The following is a 16660-nucleotide window of genomic DNA, read 5'->3' as shown; positions in this document are numbered from 1 at the left end:
TTGAGTTTGAGTTGAGTTTGTTTTTTATTATTGTGTCATGCATACTTCAGTATGCCCAGCCCAGCATGGGCTTACCAGACACCATTGATTGCTACATAGCCAGAACCATTAGTGCAGCACATAGGCTTACATAAGTATAGACTATACATTAGTACTCAAATGACAAAATCAAGAATTACCATCAACAACTTGAACGACAACATTCTCATCATCACCAACACTAATAGCATCAACGACAGCATCAAGGAGATAAAGAAAAGAATAATAAGAGATATGGGATCCCGCGCAAGGGGTCTATGAGATACCAGCTGGGGGAGCCATCCGTAACCCCCAACCTCAGTCACTTGTTATAAATGCGTTTTTTTTTATAATTTAATTTTCCGAAAACGCTTAAAAGTTATAAAAGTGGTCCTCGATTGTGAAGATTATCTTGCTGAAGACAAACTTTGCTGTTTCACAAACTTTTGTTAAGGTTTAGGTCTTTTGCCTCCTACCAGGCTGTCACACTGGATAAGAATTTGTTGTTACAGACTTGCCTGGTTAAATAAAGGTTGATGATGATGATGATTTCATGCATTTAACTGAAATCCCATACAAAAATCCCATTCACTTTTCCCTTTATGAATGGTGGTACTCTATGACGATTTCTTTTAGTGAAGAGGTGAAATAAGGGGGAAAAGAAAACGAAGAAGGGAATAAGCGTGGATGTGTAACCGTACACACAACATTCTCGCATTCAATTGGCATGAACACAAACATACCTCCCCCCCCCCCCACACACACACACACTTCAGCATGTGTGTGTGTGTGTGTGTGTGTGTGTGTGTGTGTGTGTGTGTGTGTGTGTGTGTGTGTGTGTGTGTGTGTGTGTGTGTGTGTGTGTCTGTATGTGTATGGGGGTCCACCCTATGCACTTTGATACCTGTTCATGATGATATCAGTTACTTATGGTTTCAGAGAAGAGGGCTTGGTGGTTTACAGGGGGCTTAATAAAACCTTTTCCAACCTGTTTAGACCTAAAGGACACAGACTACTACTAGGCTAAACTGGTGTGAGGTGTGAATGAATGAGTTCAGGTGTATTCAGGTCATTTCGATACATGAGGAATATGTACAAAATAATACAGTTAACTCAATCTCACCAGCGTAAATACCAATATAGTTCATATTTTTGGCTCAGTGTGCTTTTCAATGGTGATACATTTAGTAATGTCTAACTGCTGACCATGTTATCAATATGGCCCTATCCAATCTTAAGATAAATTTAACAACCTTCTCTCAAATAGCCTATTCAATATTTTCAATCTAGAAACACAAGATGTCAGTTTGTTTACCACATTAGATATTTATTTGACCCAAATTTGATGTAATTTGGGTCAAATACTGATTATTTGTGATAAATACTTGATCGCCTAAACCAACCAATCGTCACTCCCTAGATGGTGCTGGACGCTGCCAGGAGGTTTTTGGATGTGGTGGATGTAACTGGGAAAGATCTAGACAATATACTGAGGGAAGCATTTGATAAAACCCAGACGAGTGAGTCTGGGTGACAGAAGAATGGACAATATTATGTTTTGGAGTATTTTGGGTGGACGTAGTTTTGTTTTTCACACTTAAGAGAATATTTTTGTAACTGCTAAAATCCAGAAGGTGGCGGTAATGCACAGAAGATGTTTGCCAACCGCCATAAAACATTAGAAGAAGAAGAAGAAGAAGAAGAAGAATCGTCAAAGAGCATGGAAGGAAAGAGACGACACTCCGGCCATTTTTGGAAACACAATGCGCCTCGCAGTGGTCAGCTGCGGTAGCGCTGGCCCCTATAATCAGCCTCTCTAAACAGTAACTCAACGGGAGTTGAACCTCGGGTCCTTTTCATTAGGTATTTATCTTGAAAAAACTAAACAAAGAAAACGAAAAAATTTGCTTAGTTTCCACAATATGGTTGTTTTACATCCCTGCACTACACCACTTCAATCAAGATTTGCAGTACGCCCGGAAAAGATGTGAATCCCCAAAGTTTAGAGTGTTCTCCCGTTGAGTTACTGTTTAGAGAGGCTGATTATAGGGGCCCGCGCTACCGCAGCTGACCACTGCGAGCCTGTGCGAGGTTCTTTTGGCGCTGTCACGCATCCAAAAATAAAAAATGGCGGAGGCTGCTGGGCGCTGATGTTGCAATGGGGCAATATGGAGCTGTCATTTCTTTCCATAAAAGTTCTTTGGAATCGTCACTCCCGCCCATGGATGTATTGCCCTTTCCCCCGGCGCGATGCTATGACGCACGCTATCAGTTCCAGGACGTTGGCGCGTAAATAGCAGGAACATTATTTTTGTTTGTTTGGCAACAACGTGCAAACGGCGATTTTGTTCTTACTACGCGAGTACCGTGCAAGATGCAACACTGGCAAGACGGCGAGGTGAGAGAGCTTCTCCTGATTCGAGGGAAAGAGGAGATCATGAGTCAGATCACTGGTACTGTGAGAGACACTGTGATTTACAACAACATATCCAAAATGCTGCATGCAAAAGGCATACCTCGCACCCCAAGGCAAATCATAAACAAATTAAAGGCGCTGAAGAGACGATATCTTGCCTATAAGAAGAGCCGACGTGGAACGGCCCCTGTGTTCTGGCAATTCTACGAGCTTTGCCAAACTATATTTGGCAATTCGGCACTAGCCAGCCCGGTTCCTGTGAAGCTCTATAAAAGTTCTGTAGCGACTTCTTCGGCGTCTTCGTGTTCTCCCAGCTCGGATGTGGAGGAAGACCGCGAAATTAAACGCGAGGAAACCGAAGAGGCTACACAGGGTCTGGAGGAAGAAGAAGACGAGGAGGAGGGTAACGGTACGGAGGGTCTGGTTTACGGATTATCCGAAGATACCTGGACCCCGATGGACGACGCTGCACAAGCCAATGACAATGTGAAGGAAGTCGGAACGGAGACTACCCACACCCAAACACAGCCTTTACAATCAACCGGTAAGTTCACGAGTGTTCGATAGGTGGTTGTTGGGTGAGTCACTCTAAATGAGAAGAAACAGCCGAATGACTTTCTTTAGCATCACTTTTCTCCATCATCCACATGATCCACACTCATAACGCAACACTTCCTCGTTCTGACTCCCATGTGACTGAACTAGCCAATCAGAAGACTTAGACTGAGGTAAATAAATCTGTGGAAACCACAGAGGTAGATTCAGCAAGATTCAAAACATGTAGCTAATAATAAGTGTGTGTACAACGTCTATAAATATATTTTTGCAAATCAAGTCAAACTTATGAATACATTTTCTAAACTTTACGTTGTTGTTGTTGTTGTTGTTGTTGTTGTTGTTGTTGTTGTTAGGCTACAGCCACGGCGTTCCGGCCAGAAGACGGGTGAGGAGGTCGAGGATGCAGCAAACGGAAGAGTTCATTTCTGGAACAATATCTACCGCCATGGCAGAGCTGAAGGAGATGGACCGGGCTGCAGCGGCACGCGACGATGCATGCATGCAGAGATACATGGAGCAGGAGAGGAGCCTCCGGGAGAGGCAGGAGAGGATAACAAGGGAAGATCGGGAGCATCAGAGGTCACTCTTTGAGCTGCTGCTTTCGAGGCTGCCAGGCCCTGCACCACAGACTCCACAGGAACCACCACACGCCATGGAGCAGCATGAGCAGAGCCAGTATGAGCAACTTTTATCAGTCTCTCTCGACCAGCGTATTCAAGCACTGTAGGTCTGCAGCTATCGATTGTTTCAGTAATCGAGTATTCTACCGATTAGTCCAACGAGTAATCGGATAAGAAATACTTGTAAAATGATCTTCAGTATAGCCGACACAGCTGTGTGACACGGCTTGTACACATCACTGCTGCAGTGTTATCATTGATGTGTGTATGCAGTTGTATGTCATATTTGTATTTGTAATACTTGCTTGATGAAGCAGACTGAATTGAACTGAAAGAGAGTTGCTACTAGGGATGATAATTAATTGACAATGGATTCATCGATCGTTAAGAATTTGATCGATCAAACTATATGCTAACCAATTACTCGACAATGTAGGCTATGTGCTATTTTCAAATTTTTATTTTCTTTGCTGAAATGATTTAACACCACAAGGGCGAAATGTAACTTTCACTGCTCATACAGAGGAAGAAGAAAGCCAAGCTAGCAGACAGAAAGTCCAGGGTGGAGAATTACACCCAAAAAAAGACAACAGTAAACATTGTAATACAATGTTGAAATATGCCACGCCCACAAGCACAATGACAGCTAATGCAGGACGTTTAGTTGGTTGATCAACTTGTTGGGTCGGCCTAAAGACAGGTTTAAAACCCTGCATTTTGTATTTCCTATTTTGTATGTCAAAAGCTCTTTTTTAATATAATGATTCATCGATTAATTGATCGTTAACATGACCAATTAATCGATTAAGGAAAATGATAAAAATTTGCATCCCTAGTTGCTACCTCAAAGACCAAGATGACATCATCAAATATCTTCTTTTGTCCTGACCTACAGTCCACAACCGAAAGACAACCTGTTTACTGTCATAGAACACTAAAGAAGGCAGATTTACATTTACATTTGGATGTTTGTATTTTTATTTTCTTAAAAATTAGTTTTAAACGATTCTTGGTTATAAAAAAGAGTTGACGATTCATTTTCTGTCAGTCGAATTGGTTATCGATTAATCGTTGCCGTTCTAAAGCACTCAAGCGAAACCAGATAACCAGACAACCTATAGTAGAATTGTAAAAAGGCCTTTTACAGGATTTGTGTCATATGTCAGATTGTGTTGCAATTTAGTACTTCAATAGTACTTATTACGGTACATTATTTTCTACTTGCACACTGTTCTACTTTGTGTTGAACTTGATATTTTATATTTTACATTTTATATACGTTTCATATATTTTATTAGGAGAACTGTCTACCAACACAGGGGAGAGTCTTCACCTGCAATAACGAGTAAGTCCAGTCTCTCTCTCTCTCTCTCTCTCTCTCTCTCTCTCTAGTCTCCCTCTGCTCACTCTCTTTGGTTCACCCAGAGCAATTTAGAGAGAGAGTGACGTCAGTGGAGGACCAAAATGCGTGACTCATTAGCCAATGAACAGCCAGGAAGGGGTCTCGCGCTACTTTTGAATGCTAAAATAAAGCTGATAATGTACAATTTGATAAAAATAAAAATAAACTTTCAAAGGACAACACAAACTGTCCATTTTGCTGCAACTCGACAGTGCCACTTAATCCAGGATCTTACTTCCTGGAACTCTTGAGAGTAAAAAAACAGGTCCATTGGAGTGAATAGAGATGTCGTGACTCTTCATACACGGCTCTGGGTTCACCATTTGTCTCTCTCTCACCCCTCCACCCCCCACACTTTACTGTATTGATTAAAAGATTATGCAGTATGCCCCAAAAACTGGTTGATGACGCTTCATTCAACCGACCAATGACCTGAAGGTAAACGCCGTGCGTGACCAATGAGCTGAAGGTAAACGGCGTGCGTGCAGCAGTTCCCCGGCCAACTGTCCTCCCTCTAATGTGCTCGGGAACCATTAAAAAAGCCCGGCAATGAATCATTAACAGGATTTATGTAACTGTTGTTCATTTATTCAGTCCAGTCACTAAAGCAGAATAGTCTAAAGAGAACTAGAACAACAGTGGAACGTCTTCACCTGCAATGTCGGGCAAGTCCAGGCAGTCTCTCTGTCCAGTCTCTTTCTCTCTCTCTCTCTCTGTCCAGTCTCTTTCTCTCTCTCTCTCTCTCTCTCTCTCAAATCACTTTTTGCTAAGTCTAATAACTATATGATTTGTCTATCCTAAATTTCCAAATAAGCCAGCCTTGTTAATGTTAGATTGTCCCATCATGCTGATGTATTGAACCCACAGACCCAGATAAAGTCAAGGAGCTTGTGTACAAGTGCCTGCAGGCCCGGGACATGGCATACTGCCCCTACAGCCGGTTCCCCGTCGGTGCTGCCATATTGACAGCAGATGGTGCTGTAATTACAGGTAATAACAGGTTTCCTTCCTTTTAATAACTGCAGCCGATACATCGCCTGCAAGTGTCCTCCTGAGTGTCTGTGTTGTGCGTTTCAGGTTGTAATGTGGAGAACGCCTCGTACGGTCTCACAGTGTGTGCAGAGCGGACCGCCATCCAGAGGGCGGTGGTGGAGGGACACAGACGCTTCACTGCCATCGCTGTCACATGGTGAGCCACTCGGCACCATGGATGTGACATGAAATGCAAAGCACATGTATTTTTCCTCTCACCTGTAGTAGGCCTGCACGATATGAGGAAAATCTGCGATGTGCGATAACATTGTTCAATATAGCGATGACGATACGACTTGCGATAAATAAACAAATATTAAAGTATGCATATTAGCTATAGAGTTCCTATGTCTTTCTGCTTTAATAATGCTAACAAAGTCCCCAAACATAGCCTATGCCCACTGAATAAAGAAATGAAATACACACTGACTCTAGCTGAAACTACACACAGCGTGTTTGGGCTTTGACAGAGGGGTGGAGCGCACTGTTGCAAGGGAAAGGTGTACGCTGGATTTACAACACAAGACAAAATGATCAGATGCTGAGTGGGAATGCATGAGGCATGTAAATAAAACCACTTTTGTTATTCATTGCGTTTCAAGCAGTCTTTGCGATGTGTTTATTGCGCATGTTCATATTGCGATGACGATGAAAATACGATTAATTGTGCAGCCCTAACCTGTAGTGCTATGTATCCATCTATATCGTTTTGGGAGAGTTGCCTGAGTTTTGGAGATATCGGCCCCAGAGATGGCTGCCTTCTCTCCAATACAATGGAACTGGATGACACTCGACTTGTGGTGCTCGAAGCACCAAAAACATATATTTGAAAAACTCAACAGCATTGTCTCTTTCCAGAAATCATGACCCAGTTACTCAAGATAATGCACACACTTTTGTTGTGAGCAGTTTAATGTAGGAACTATTTTCTTTTGCAGTCTCATGTAGGAACTAGCTAGCAGCTAGCGGCTGTAGTTCGGTCAAAAGAAAATAGTTCCTCCATGAAACTGCTCATAACGAGGTCTGTGGTATTATCTTGAGCAACGGGGTCATCATTTCTGGAAAGAGACATTGCTGTTGAGTTTATTAAATGTATTTCTTTGGCACTTTGAGCACCACAAGCCGAGTGCCATCCAGTTCCATTGTATTGGAGAGAAGGCAGACATCTCTGTGGCCGATATCTCCAAAACTCAGGCAACTAACACAAAACGATATAGATGGATAAATAGCACTACAGGTGAGAGGGAATATATGTATTTTGGATTTTAGGGTGAGCTGTTCCTTTAACCTTTGAAGTAAGTCAGTCTTCGATGTGCACGGGTGCTTCACTATTGAGCATAATGGTTTGCCTTTCTCTCCTCTCCTCTCTCCTCTGTAGTGATATTAAAGACCGTTTTGTCGGGCCGTGTGGAGCTTGCCGACAGGTTCTTATGGAGGTGAGACCTCACTTTTTGACCAGTAACTACTGAGTGTTGAGTGTCTTACTGAACCAGTAACTACTGAGTGTTGAGTGTCTTACTGAACCAGTAACTACTGAGTGTTGAGTGTCTTACTGAACCAGTAACTACTGAGTGTTGAGTGTCTTACTGAACCAGTAGCTACTGAGTGTTGAGTGTCTTACTGAACCAGTAGCTACTGAGTGTTGAGTGTCTTACTGAACCAGTAACTACTGAGTGTTGAGTGTCTTACTGAACCAGTAGCTACTGAGTGTTGAGTGTCTTACTGAACCAGTAGCTACTGAGTGTTGAGTGTCTTACTGAACCAGTAGCTACTGAGTGTTGAGTGTCTTACTGAACCAGTAGCTACTGAGTGTTGAGTGTCTTACTGAACCAGTAACTACTGAGTGTTGAGTGTCTTACTGAACCAGTAGCTACTGAGTGTTGAGTGTCTTACTGAACGCACTGAAATAAAAAGTATTCATATTGTGTCACTGAACACACGGATGTGCAAAAAAAAACGATATTGTGATATATCGCGATATTTTTCTGAAATATCGATACGGTATTGCGGAAAAAAGTATTGCAATATATCGCCGACTTTGCCGTATCGATTTTATTGCACAGCCCTACAAAAAAGTACAGGTAGGCTACACAAAAATGCCTCCTAATTAAATGTAAGTCGTTCCCTGTACCCTGGTACATTTTATAAGCCAGTACAGTGACAGTGTCAGGAACGTTTTATGAATATTGATACTGGCAATGACTGTGTGTGTGTACCTGTACAAGCCTGTTAAACCTTGATACCTCTATATGGCATAACCCACCACGGTAAAATGTTATGATTTCCTCATGGGGATGACTTGTTCTGTAAGATTTTAATCATCATGTTAAGTCCCTTTTTAAATCATGTTTTTTGGCTAGTGTTCATTCACAGAAACACAAATATTTTCTTGGGTTCCACAGCACACTCAGTAACTCTGCATTCTCTCCCGGTCCTTGTTGGAGTCAAATGTGATGCAGGACTGAATGGATTGAATGACTCTACATAGCTTACTTTCCTATATTATCCTCTTTAACTATTCTGCATCACTTCCTCTCACCAGTTTGGATCGGACTGGATTGTATACTTGACCAAGCCGGATGGATCATACAAAGAAACCAGCCTCAGTGAACTGTTGCCTCTTGCCTTCTCACCAGCTCACCTTGCAAAGGAGTGATGAAGCCGCAGTATTGCCCAGCGGTTCTTTTTCACACATCAGCAAGGGCAAAAATGCCCCCAAGAAATCTCAGAATGCCCCTAAAAACCATGATCCAGGGGCAGAAATTGCCCCCAAGATTTATATATAATTTTCTTTTCACTCAATTAATTTAATTTCCATCTCTAATACACACTCAACACCTGCAAGCTGGTTGCCAGAAGAAGATGACGAAGAACACATTCACACACTATGCTTTAGCAACTTTATGCAGTAAATAAAAAATTTTAAGTGCCCCCAAAATTGTGTAAATGCCCCCATTTTTAAGACCGTGGGGGCAAAATTTGCCCCCAAAATATATATATATTTAAATTTCCTACACTGCATCAATGACCCCTAAACTGGCACAAATTAGACCACCTTTGATAAGATTTGGTCCCAGCATCCCCCATCTGTTAAGATTTTTGTTTTTAGATGTTTTATTATAGAAAGTGTATGAAAGCCATGACCAAAATAGTCAAACATTCTGTCATTGTGTTACTGATGGATGGAATTATAGTGAAAATAAATTATTATCCTTCTTGCTTGGAACCCCCTCAAGGCCTATTCCTTTGACATCTTTTTGTTGCTGAACAGATCTTTACATTTTGCCATTTTGCATTTCACTGTTAACTGGGCCAGTGGTTCTCAAATGTTTTCACATCAAGGACCCCTACACTGACATCAATTAAACCACGGACCCCCATTTGATAAGGTTTTATGCCAGCGTCCCCCATCTGATAAGATTTTAGCTTTTGTGAAAACCCTCCCACTCTGCTGGCCCTGTCTTGCAGGAACCTGGTGGTTGGAGTCGTTAAGCTGGGCCTGGTGCACTGCACTCATTGGGCTTAAGACCTTCAGACCATTCAGTCTCTCTCCATCCTCACAAAGCACATTTTGTTCTGTTCATTTGTTTAATGTAGTTTGTGTTGTCTAGGTATTTTTTGCCTTAGTTTCAGTTATTGAATTATTGTTTTAACTTTTACTTTGGTGTATGACTCCCCTCATTTGTTAGCCTACTTTCTTGAGCTGGGTTGTGACTTATGAGGGGAGTCATACACCAAAGTAAAAGTTAAAACAATCATTTATTAACTAAAATTCAGGGGAAATAATTGGAGATAATACAGAATACATTAAACAAACTGAACAAAAGGTGCATCAGTGAGGAGGGAGAGGGACTGAATGGTCTGGAACCCCTTCAAGGACCCCACTTTGAGAACCACTGAACTAGGCCAGTACTTTTGGAAATGGAAATTCACTTTCTTTAGTCCATCTTACATGATCTAGCAGATTCACTACCAAACTCCGTTAATAAACAATGCTTTATATTTAAACGTGTGCTACTTTTTGTTGTTTGTATTCTCCTTCTCCTAGTATGAAGTAGTGTCAGTCTAAAGATGACGCACACGTCTAAAAACAAAACAATAACGTCACGTGATAAGGTGGGCGGTTCCCAGATCTGTTTCCGGAAACATGGAGGCTGTCGTGAGTGATGTGGTAGCCCCCGAGGATCTTTTGGTAAGTTTTCACGGTATTAAATGTAATACGTTGGTTACCGTATGAATATATTTACCTATGGACTGTGAAGGATACACGGTGATGTTCTCAGTCACCTCCGCTCGCTCGATAAATGCTGAAATAGTAGTGAAATGCGACGTGTCGAAGAAGGGACTGTGTGGCTAACTGTTAGCTAAACTGACAGTAAAACGTCACCTGCTAAACGAGTCCCAGACAGTGTAACCAGCTGACAGAATTATATCTGGCTCAACGTTATACCAATACCAGGCGATTCATGATCATGTAAGTCTGCGAAAGTATTAGTTATATTTACATTGGGTGCTGCTAGACAAGCCTGGTCGCTCATTTGCCAGGAATGACGTTGTCACTTGACCATGACGCATACTAACTGTACGGAGTGTAACACCTGCCAGTCAACAATCATTAGCTAGGTCTTTAAATGTAAACTAATCAGGCGATTCCTGTGTTTTAAAGACCTTTGTCTGTCTACGTAGTTTGTCTAATGAAATGTACATTCCCCAATGTCCCATCTGTATACTATATATATTTTTGTATTTGTGATGTGTGTTGTTGGTGATGTAGCATTAGCTAAGCCATTTTCTCCTCTGTGACAGAAATTTGAGAAGAAATATAATGCAGAGCTGGTGAAGGGCGCCGTTTCCAAAGACACAAAGTTTGAATACGCGTGGTGTCTGATCAGGAGCAAGTACTCGGGCGACATCAAGAAGGGAATTGCCCTGCTGGATGGTGAGTTCATGAATAAAATACATGTTTATATATGTTCTCTATGTTTATATTTGATAAAGTTGGATTTAACTTTAAGCTGGTCACAGATCCCAGGGAGGGCAAGCTTGTAAGTGACAAGACCGCTTCACTGGTTGCAAAAAGATCATTTCTGTAACATATTAGGTTATACTATATGTTTTCAAATTTCACAGTATGAACCAAAGCCTTGTGTTTCTTTTTTCTCTTGGTAGAGCTGGTTCAGAAAGCATCGAAGGACGACTCTCGAGACTACTTATTCTACCTGGCAGTGGCCAACTACAGACTCAAAGTGAGTCTTTTTCCTAAAGTCATGACATTATTTGCATTGTTTTCAGTGTAGATTTTTTTTAAACTACATACATTTTTATGTTTAACTTGTGGAGATTTACACAGTCATTTTAATTGTGTTTAATTTTCTTTTCTACCCCCCCACCCCCTCTCTCTCTGTGTCTCTCTGCCTCTCTCTCTCTCCCTCTCGTCTTTCAGGAGTATGAGAAAGGTCTGAAGTACATCCGGACTCTGCTGAAGAACGAGCCGGGGAACAAGCAGGCCTTGGAGCTGGAGAAGCTCATCGATAAAGCTTTGAAGAAAGGTGAGAGAAAAGGGTGACACACAAATAAATGTAAGCTTAACGTTGACGTTTAAACAATATAAGTTGCGCTTCGCTTTGGTCACCGTGTGTGCGTAGAATCTTATCTGGTTATTTGACCTAATAAACCCATGACCCAAATAGATTCAAAATGCTGAAGTTCACCTGTTGTCATCTAGATGGCTTGGTTGGCATGGCGATCGTCGGGGGGATCGGTCTGGGTGTGGCTGGATTAGCAGGCCTCATCGGATTGGCGGTGTCAAAGGGAGCAGCGAAGTCCTAACGTGGAGATGGGAGGCTCTCCATATGGCTGCCCACAAATATCCAAGAAGGACTGACACACTGACCCCTCCTCTTCATAACAAATTAAAACGTGGAGAAAGCTGGAAGGGATTCTCGTTTGTGGCTGCATCCATATTGTCAATGGAATAATAACATTGGTTTTGGGATCTAATTTATTTACAACTCCAACACATTAAAGGGTTTGAACATTGCCAGTGAATAACCTGTTCTCACATTAACATTGTGGTGATTTTCCATATGATATTACTTATGTTATACGAGTTTATATCGTGTATCGCCATTCAGCCTAGAAATACCGAGATATGATTTTTGGTCCATATCGCCCAGTCCTAACATAAGATGTATATTCATACAACATAGCATGGCACTTTCTCATTAGTCATCATTCTAATCATGTGAATAAATTAGAATAGATTAGGCGAAGCTCAATTACATGTCGGATATCTCATGCACCTTGGTAGAAACATCCTAAGTTGGTATCTAAGCATTTGGATTTTGTAAAAATAATAATTGTTATAAAAAGGCAATTTTGTTTTAAATTACTGTTGTCTGTTCTGTTTTGTTATTTTTGACTTGAGACATGGAATGTCAAAGTAAGTGTTGCTAGTGTAGTAGAGGGAAGTATAGTGCGATAGTTCACAATGCCAAAAAAAAGCACTAATTTGTTTGTGGTAGTTAGGTTGACGTTAAGGTAGCTGTGACTCCCCATACAGCCTGGAGGAGACTGTAAGCCCAGCCGCTGCTTTGGAGTACAGCCGCTTTGTGAAGGCCATGCAGACAGAAAAACATTTGATTTGGGGCATTAGGTTTGTTTTCATTAGTTCTGCTCATAATAACTTTTAATCATGGGTGGCAGTGCGCTTGTTGGAATTCTATACCTCTTGTCGCATAAAATGCTTTTCTTTACATCTTACCTCTGCTGTGTTTTCCATCTGGTTGAATAAAATAATTTAGAACTGACAAAAACTGTTGGGCTCCCAGGAAATTATTACTGTGATCTGTTGGAACAGCTGCCGGTGTTTGACTATCACATGTGCACTGATGTCTTGTTGTGGTTTGAACCACTGTGAATGACCAGGAAATGACCTGCTAGGGTGTGATTTTCCGTTTGGCCGTTGGCGCGTGAGACACCTGCGGCTGCTCCATCAAAGTCATTTCCATAAGGATCTCTTATTGATCGAGCAAAGTCCAGTTTACCATTCCAATCTCACCATTGTTTTTCATCTCTCCACATTTATAGGCTGACTATATAACATGTGCATTACGTTTTGATGCATTCAATCTCATTTGCTATAGGTAGATGTTTCTTGGGTTGATGTTGGGAGTCGTTTTCAAGAAGCGCGAGCAGAAAACGTGCCTGGCCTAGTTCCTTCGCTGCCGACTGGCCTCATATCTCTTGACCCCCAGGGAGATTGGGAGTCCCTGGCGTGGTTTTGCAACAGGAAGGCTCACGGTGGCTATCAGTCGTGTGTGGCGTTATCAGCCTCTTGGGATGTTACTCATTAACTGCCCTGACAGGACCGAAACTCTCCATGGACAGATCGCTGAAGACAACAATCCTCTTCGGCGTGAACAAGTGGATCAAACCAGTAGGAAAAACCAGACAAATTGGTCGGCAAAAAATCCCCCCCGAAAACACAGGTCTAATAGAACTGAACAGAAGAGACATAACTCTCACAAATAAAATGCACATTAAGAACAGGATTCAGCCAAGCCAGTACTATAGACCCTTCTCACGGGGGGCCATTTAACACAGGTGCAAGCATTCCATGATTGGAATTTGGAAACCCTCATTAGTGTTTCGCTTGCACCTGTGTTTATTCTGCCTTTTCGAAACAAAATGCCCCCCCCCCCCCCCGCCCCGTGAAAAGGGTCTATTCAAGATCATCTTCAGTAATTTGTAGTTAAGGGCCATCAACGATCCATTAGCTGCTTGCACATGCTTTAAAGGCATTCGTCTGCCATATAAGGAAAGGACAACGCGTTTGGGAACAGTGTGCATCGGTTAAATTACATCCTGTATACAGTACGTTCTATCACGCAATGATGGGAACTTCTTGTGTAATCCACGTCAAACGGCAGAACAGTAGTTTATTGTCTGTCACGTGTGACACTAAGGCAGTATACTCTAAGGCAGTATATAATCTAAGGCAGTATATACTCTTGGATGGGATCGCTTTATTAAAATCTAATTAGGATGATCAATATTCCTTTTCTTCCTTGATTATTTATTTTTCTTGTGTTGTAACCGATCACTTTCCTATCTTGTTAATTGCCAGGCCTCTGTTTAGGTCTTAAATACGTCATAGGGAAAGACTTACAGGAGCCTACTCACTTTTATGATCAAAATCATAAACACTAGGTTCGACCTTGATTGTTTCATTGGCCACAGACATAGACATAATTATCCTTTAGAAAATACTAACACACTAGAAAGGGCTTCATTTTGTGAAATATATAGACAGATTTTGCCACTAGGCGAGTCAAACGGGGATTTTCAAGGCGGGCCTCCCCAGGGGGGCTCCAATCAGTTTCAGGGGAGGCTCAGTGAAAAATATTACATTAGTCATTAAATTAGTTATCAAAAGGAGATGATATAGAATAGCCTAAATGTGCGTGATTTGGTTAAAGAGATAGTTTTGAGAGACAGTAGTTTGGGGGAATTTGACAGTTTTTCCCACTTTCCTAGAGTCAGTAACAAATAAATAAAAAAATTCTTCAGACAGAGCTTTTTATGTATTTGGTGTAGTCTGTAGTATATCAAATAGCAATATCAGGCTACTGTATCTAGGCACAATTGTTGAGTGTCTATGGGATCAAATAACATAATCATGATCCAATAGGCATCCAGGAATTGAGCGAGGGGGGGGCTCCTTTTCCCAAGCTTTGTCTGGGGGGAGGCCCACAGTCTCAGACTTTGAAAACCCCTGGTTTCAAACCCCTAACCTTGCGATGCAGCTGGATTCACTGGACATCATGAGAGCATGATCACACATTAAAAGCCCTGGGGCCGGAAGATTCTCCTTCATGTCCGAGTTAAGGTTTCCCTCAAATCAAATCTGTTGCACGAAACACGTTGAACATTTTAAGAAAACCTTAAGGAGAAGAATTTAGGGTGTTTTTATTGAGCAACCAATATTGTTTTGAGGAAACCTTAACTTGGACTTTAAGGACAATCTTAACTCAAGGTGTTTTGTGATACTTAGGACAATTTTCCACATAATGGGAATAATACTCAAAACAATGAGATTGTGTGTGTATTGGTGTGTATCTAGATTTTTTTTTTAATTCATAATAATTGTTCATGCACAGTACTTACATTTTGTAGTAACTCCTGATCACCAATGTGTAACTTTACTAGATTTGACTCTTGAAAACAATTCCCCTCTCAAGTTGCACCATGGGGGAAAAACATCATGTCAATTTCCTTTCAAAATCTGCACTCTTCAATGTAGGTCTGGAATATTAGATGACTCTTTAATCAGGGGTGTCAAACTCGTTTTAGTTCACGGGCCACATGTGACCCAATTAGGTCTCAAGAAAGGCCAAATCAATAATAACCTATTTTTAAAAATCCTGTTTCTTTTAGTGTAAAAATTACGGGTAGCCTACTGTACATTTTAAGAATATGTTTTCTTGTAGGGTTATCTCAGCTACCATCAAACAAATGTTCAGCTCTACTGTCTGTAACTGTGCATTACAACACAGCAACTGTGCAATTCTCTATAGTCAAGGGTACTGAAAATAGTTTACCATTTAGTGATGATGAATACAGAAAACATGAATAGGCTACTTAATATTTAACTTGCTGCTGACACATTGGATTCAAGGCCTTCTTTTCACACTTTGCAAAGTCATCCTGTGGGCCAGATTGGACCCTTTGGCGGGCCGGTTCTGGCCCCCGGGCCGTATATTTGACACCCCTGCTCTAAATCAAGAGAGGTTTTTTTTCACATCATTTGTTCAATTTCCCCCCAATAGATTTTCACATTGCATTTAACCATGAACCATTCAAACTGAACATGAATGCTGGATGAGTTTATCTATACATCCCATCTCTCCCCGTGTGTGTGTCCTCACTGCACGTGTGGCCCACTACCATTGCGATGAGTTACTGCCGGAAAACACGTTCTAGAGGAGTCAGGTGTCACCTAAAAGGAATCACACAAAGGTTTGTTTTTGCAGTAAAAGTCACTGTGACATTAGCATTTAATAACACAAACACAGCAGCAACTCGTGCTGCGGCCGAGCCAGCCGTAAAAATGGGCTTTGGCAAACAGCTCGGCCATAAAATGAGACATTTATGGAGGGGCAGAATCCATGTGTCAGAGGAACTCAGGTGGAGGTGGAAGAGAAGAGGCAGGGCGAGAAGTTTATACTTCTGTCTGAGCCTGAATTTTGAAATGAATTCTGAAATGGGCATTAAAGGGAATGTCCACCTTCTAAAATAGCACCTTCAGAATGATCCCTGTGACCATTCAACCAATATTTGTGACCATGAACAACTTTCTCCCAATGTCAGACACAACAAAACCAAGACTCCTGTTATCAGGAGACACACTGGTTTGTTATGAGCAGAAAATCCACTCATATCTCTGAAAAATCACCCCAGGTACTGTCATCATAATGTGGCCATAATATTCATATAATGTTCATTGAAAGGATTCATTTCTAATGCAGTTTAGGTGATGCTAAAATTACAAAACTATGCAGGCTTGCCTGCAGCTCAGTGAGCTGGCCCTGCAGCTCGCATTCGCAGCTCCTT

General features: G+C 41.6%; 2 protein-coding genes across 3 annotated transcripts; both read left to right on the top strand.

Moving 5' to 3' along the window:
• The first annotated feature begins 2803 nt into the window (after nucleotides 1–2803).
• On the top strand, nucleotides 2804–9116 carry LOC310779858 (uncharacterized protein). Of its 2 annotated transcripts, none has more exons than XM_083640365.1 (7): nucleotides 2804–2978; nucleotides 3346–3667; nucleotides 4911–4957; nucleotides 5882–6004; nucleotides 6092–6203; nucleotides 7425–7482; nucleotides 8589–9116. In XM_083640365.1, exons 1-7 carry the CDS (start codon nucleotides 2891–2893, stop codon nucleotides 8700–8702), a joined length of 864 nt encoding a protein of 287 aa, XP_083496491.1. In that variant the 5' UTR covers nucleotides 2804–2890; the 3' UTR covers nucleotides 8703–9116. The 2 variants fall into 2 exon arrangements, with proteins under 2 accessions (XP_083496491.1, XP_083496490.1); XM_083640364.1 differs by having other exon boundaries at nucleotides 3346–3715.
• Nucleotides 9117–10138: 1022 nt separating this feature from the next.
• Nucleotides 10139–12855, top strand: fis1 (fission, mitochondrial 1). Its single transcript, XM_083639829.1, has 5 exons — nucleotides 10139–10238; nucleotides 10853–10985; nucleotides 11216–11292; nucleotides 11490–11595; nucleotides 11772–12855. Exons 1-5 carry the CDS (start codon nucleotides 10194–10196, stop codon nucleotides 11873–11875), a joined length of 465 nt encoding a protein of 154 aa, XP_083495955.1. The 5' UTR covers nucleotides 10139–10193; the 3' UTR covers nucleotides 11876–12855.
• The last annotated feature ends 3805 nt before the right edge of the window (nucleotides 12856–16660 follow it).

This window comes from Poromitra crassiceps (genome assembly GCF_964638095.1).
Source record: "Poromitra crassiceps genome assembly, chromosome: 7".
NCBI classification, from domain to species: domain Eukaryota; kingdom Metazoa; phylum Chordata; class Actinopteri; order Beryciformes; family Melamphaidae; genus Poromitra; species Poromitra crassiceps.
This window is presented reverse-complemented; position numbering and strand designations above follow the sequence as displayed.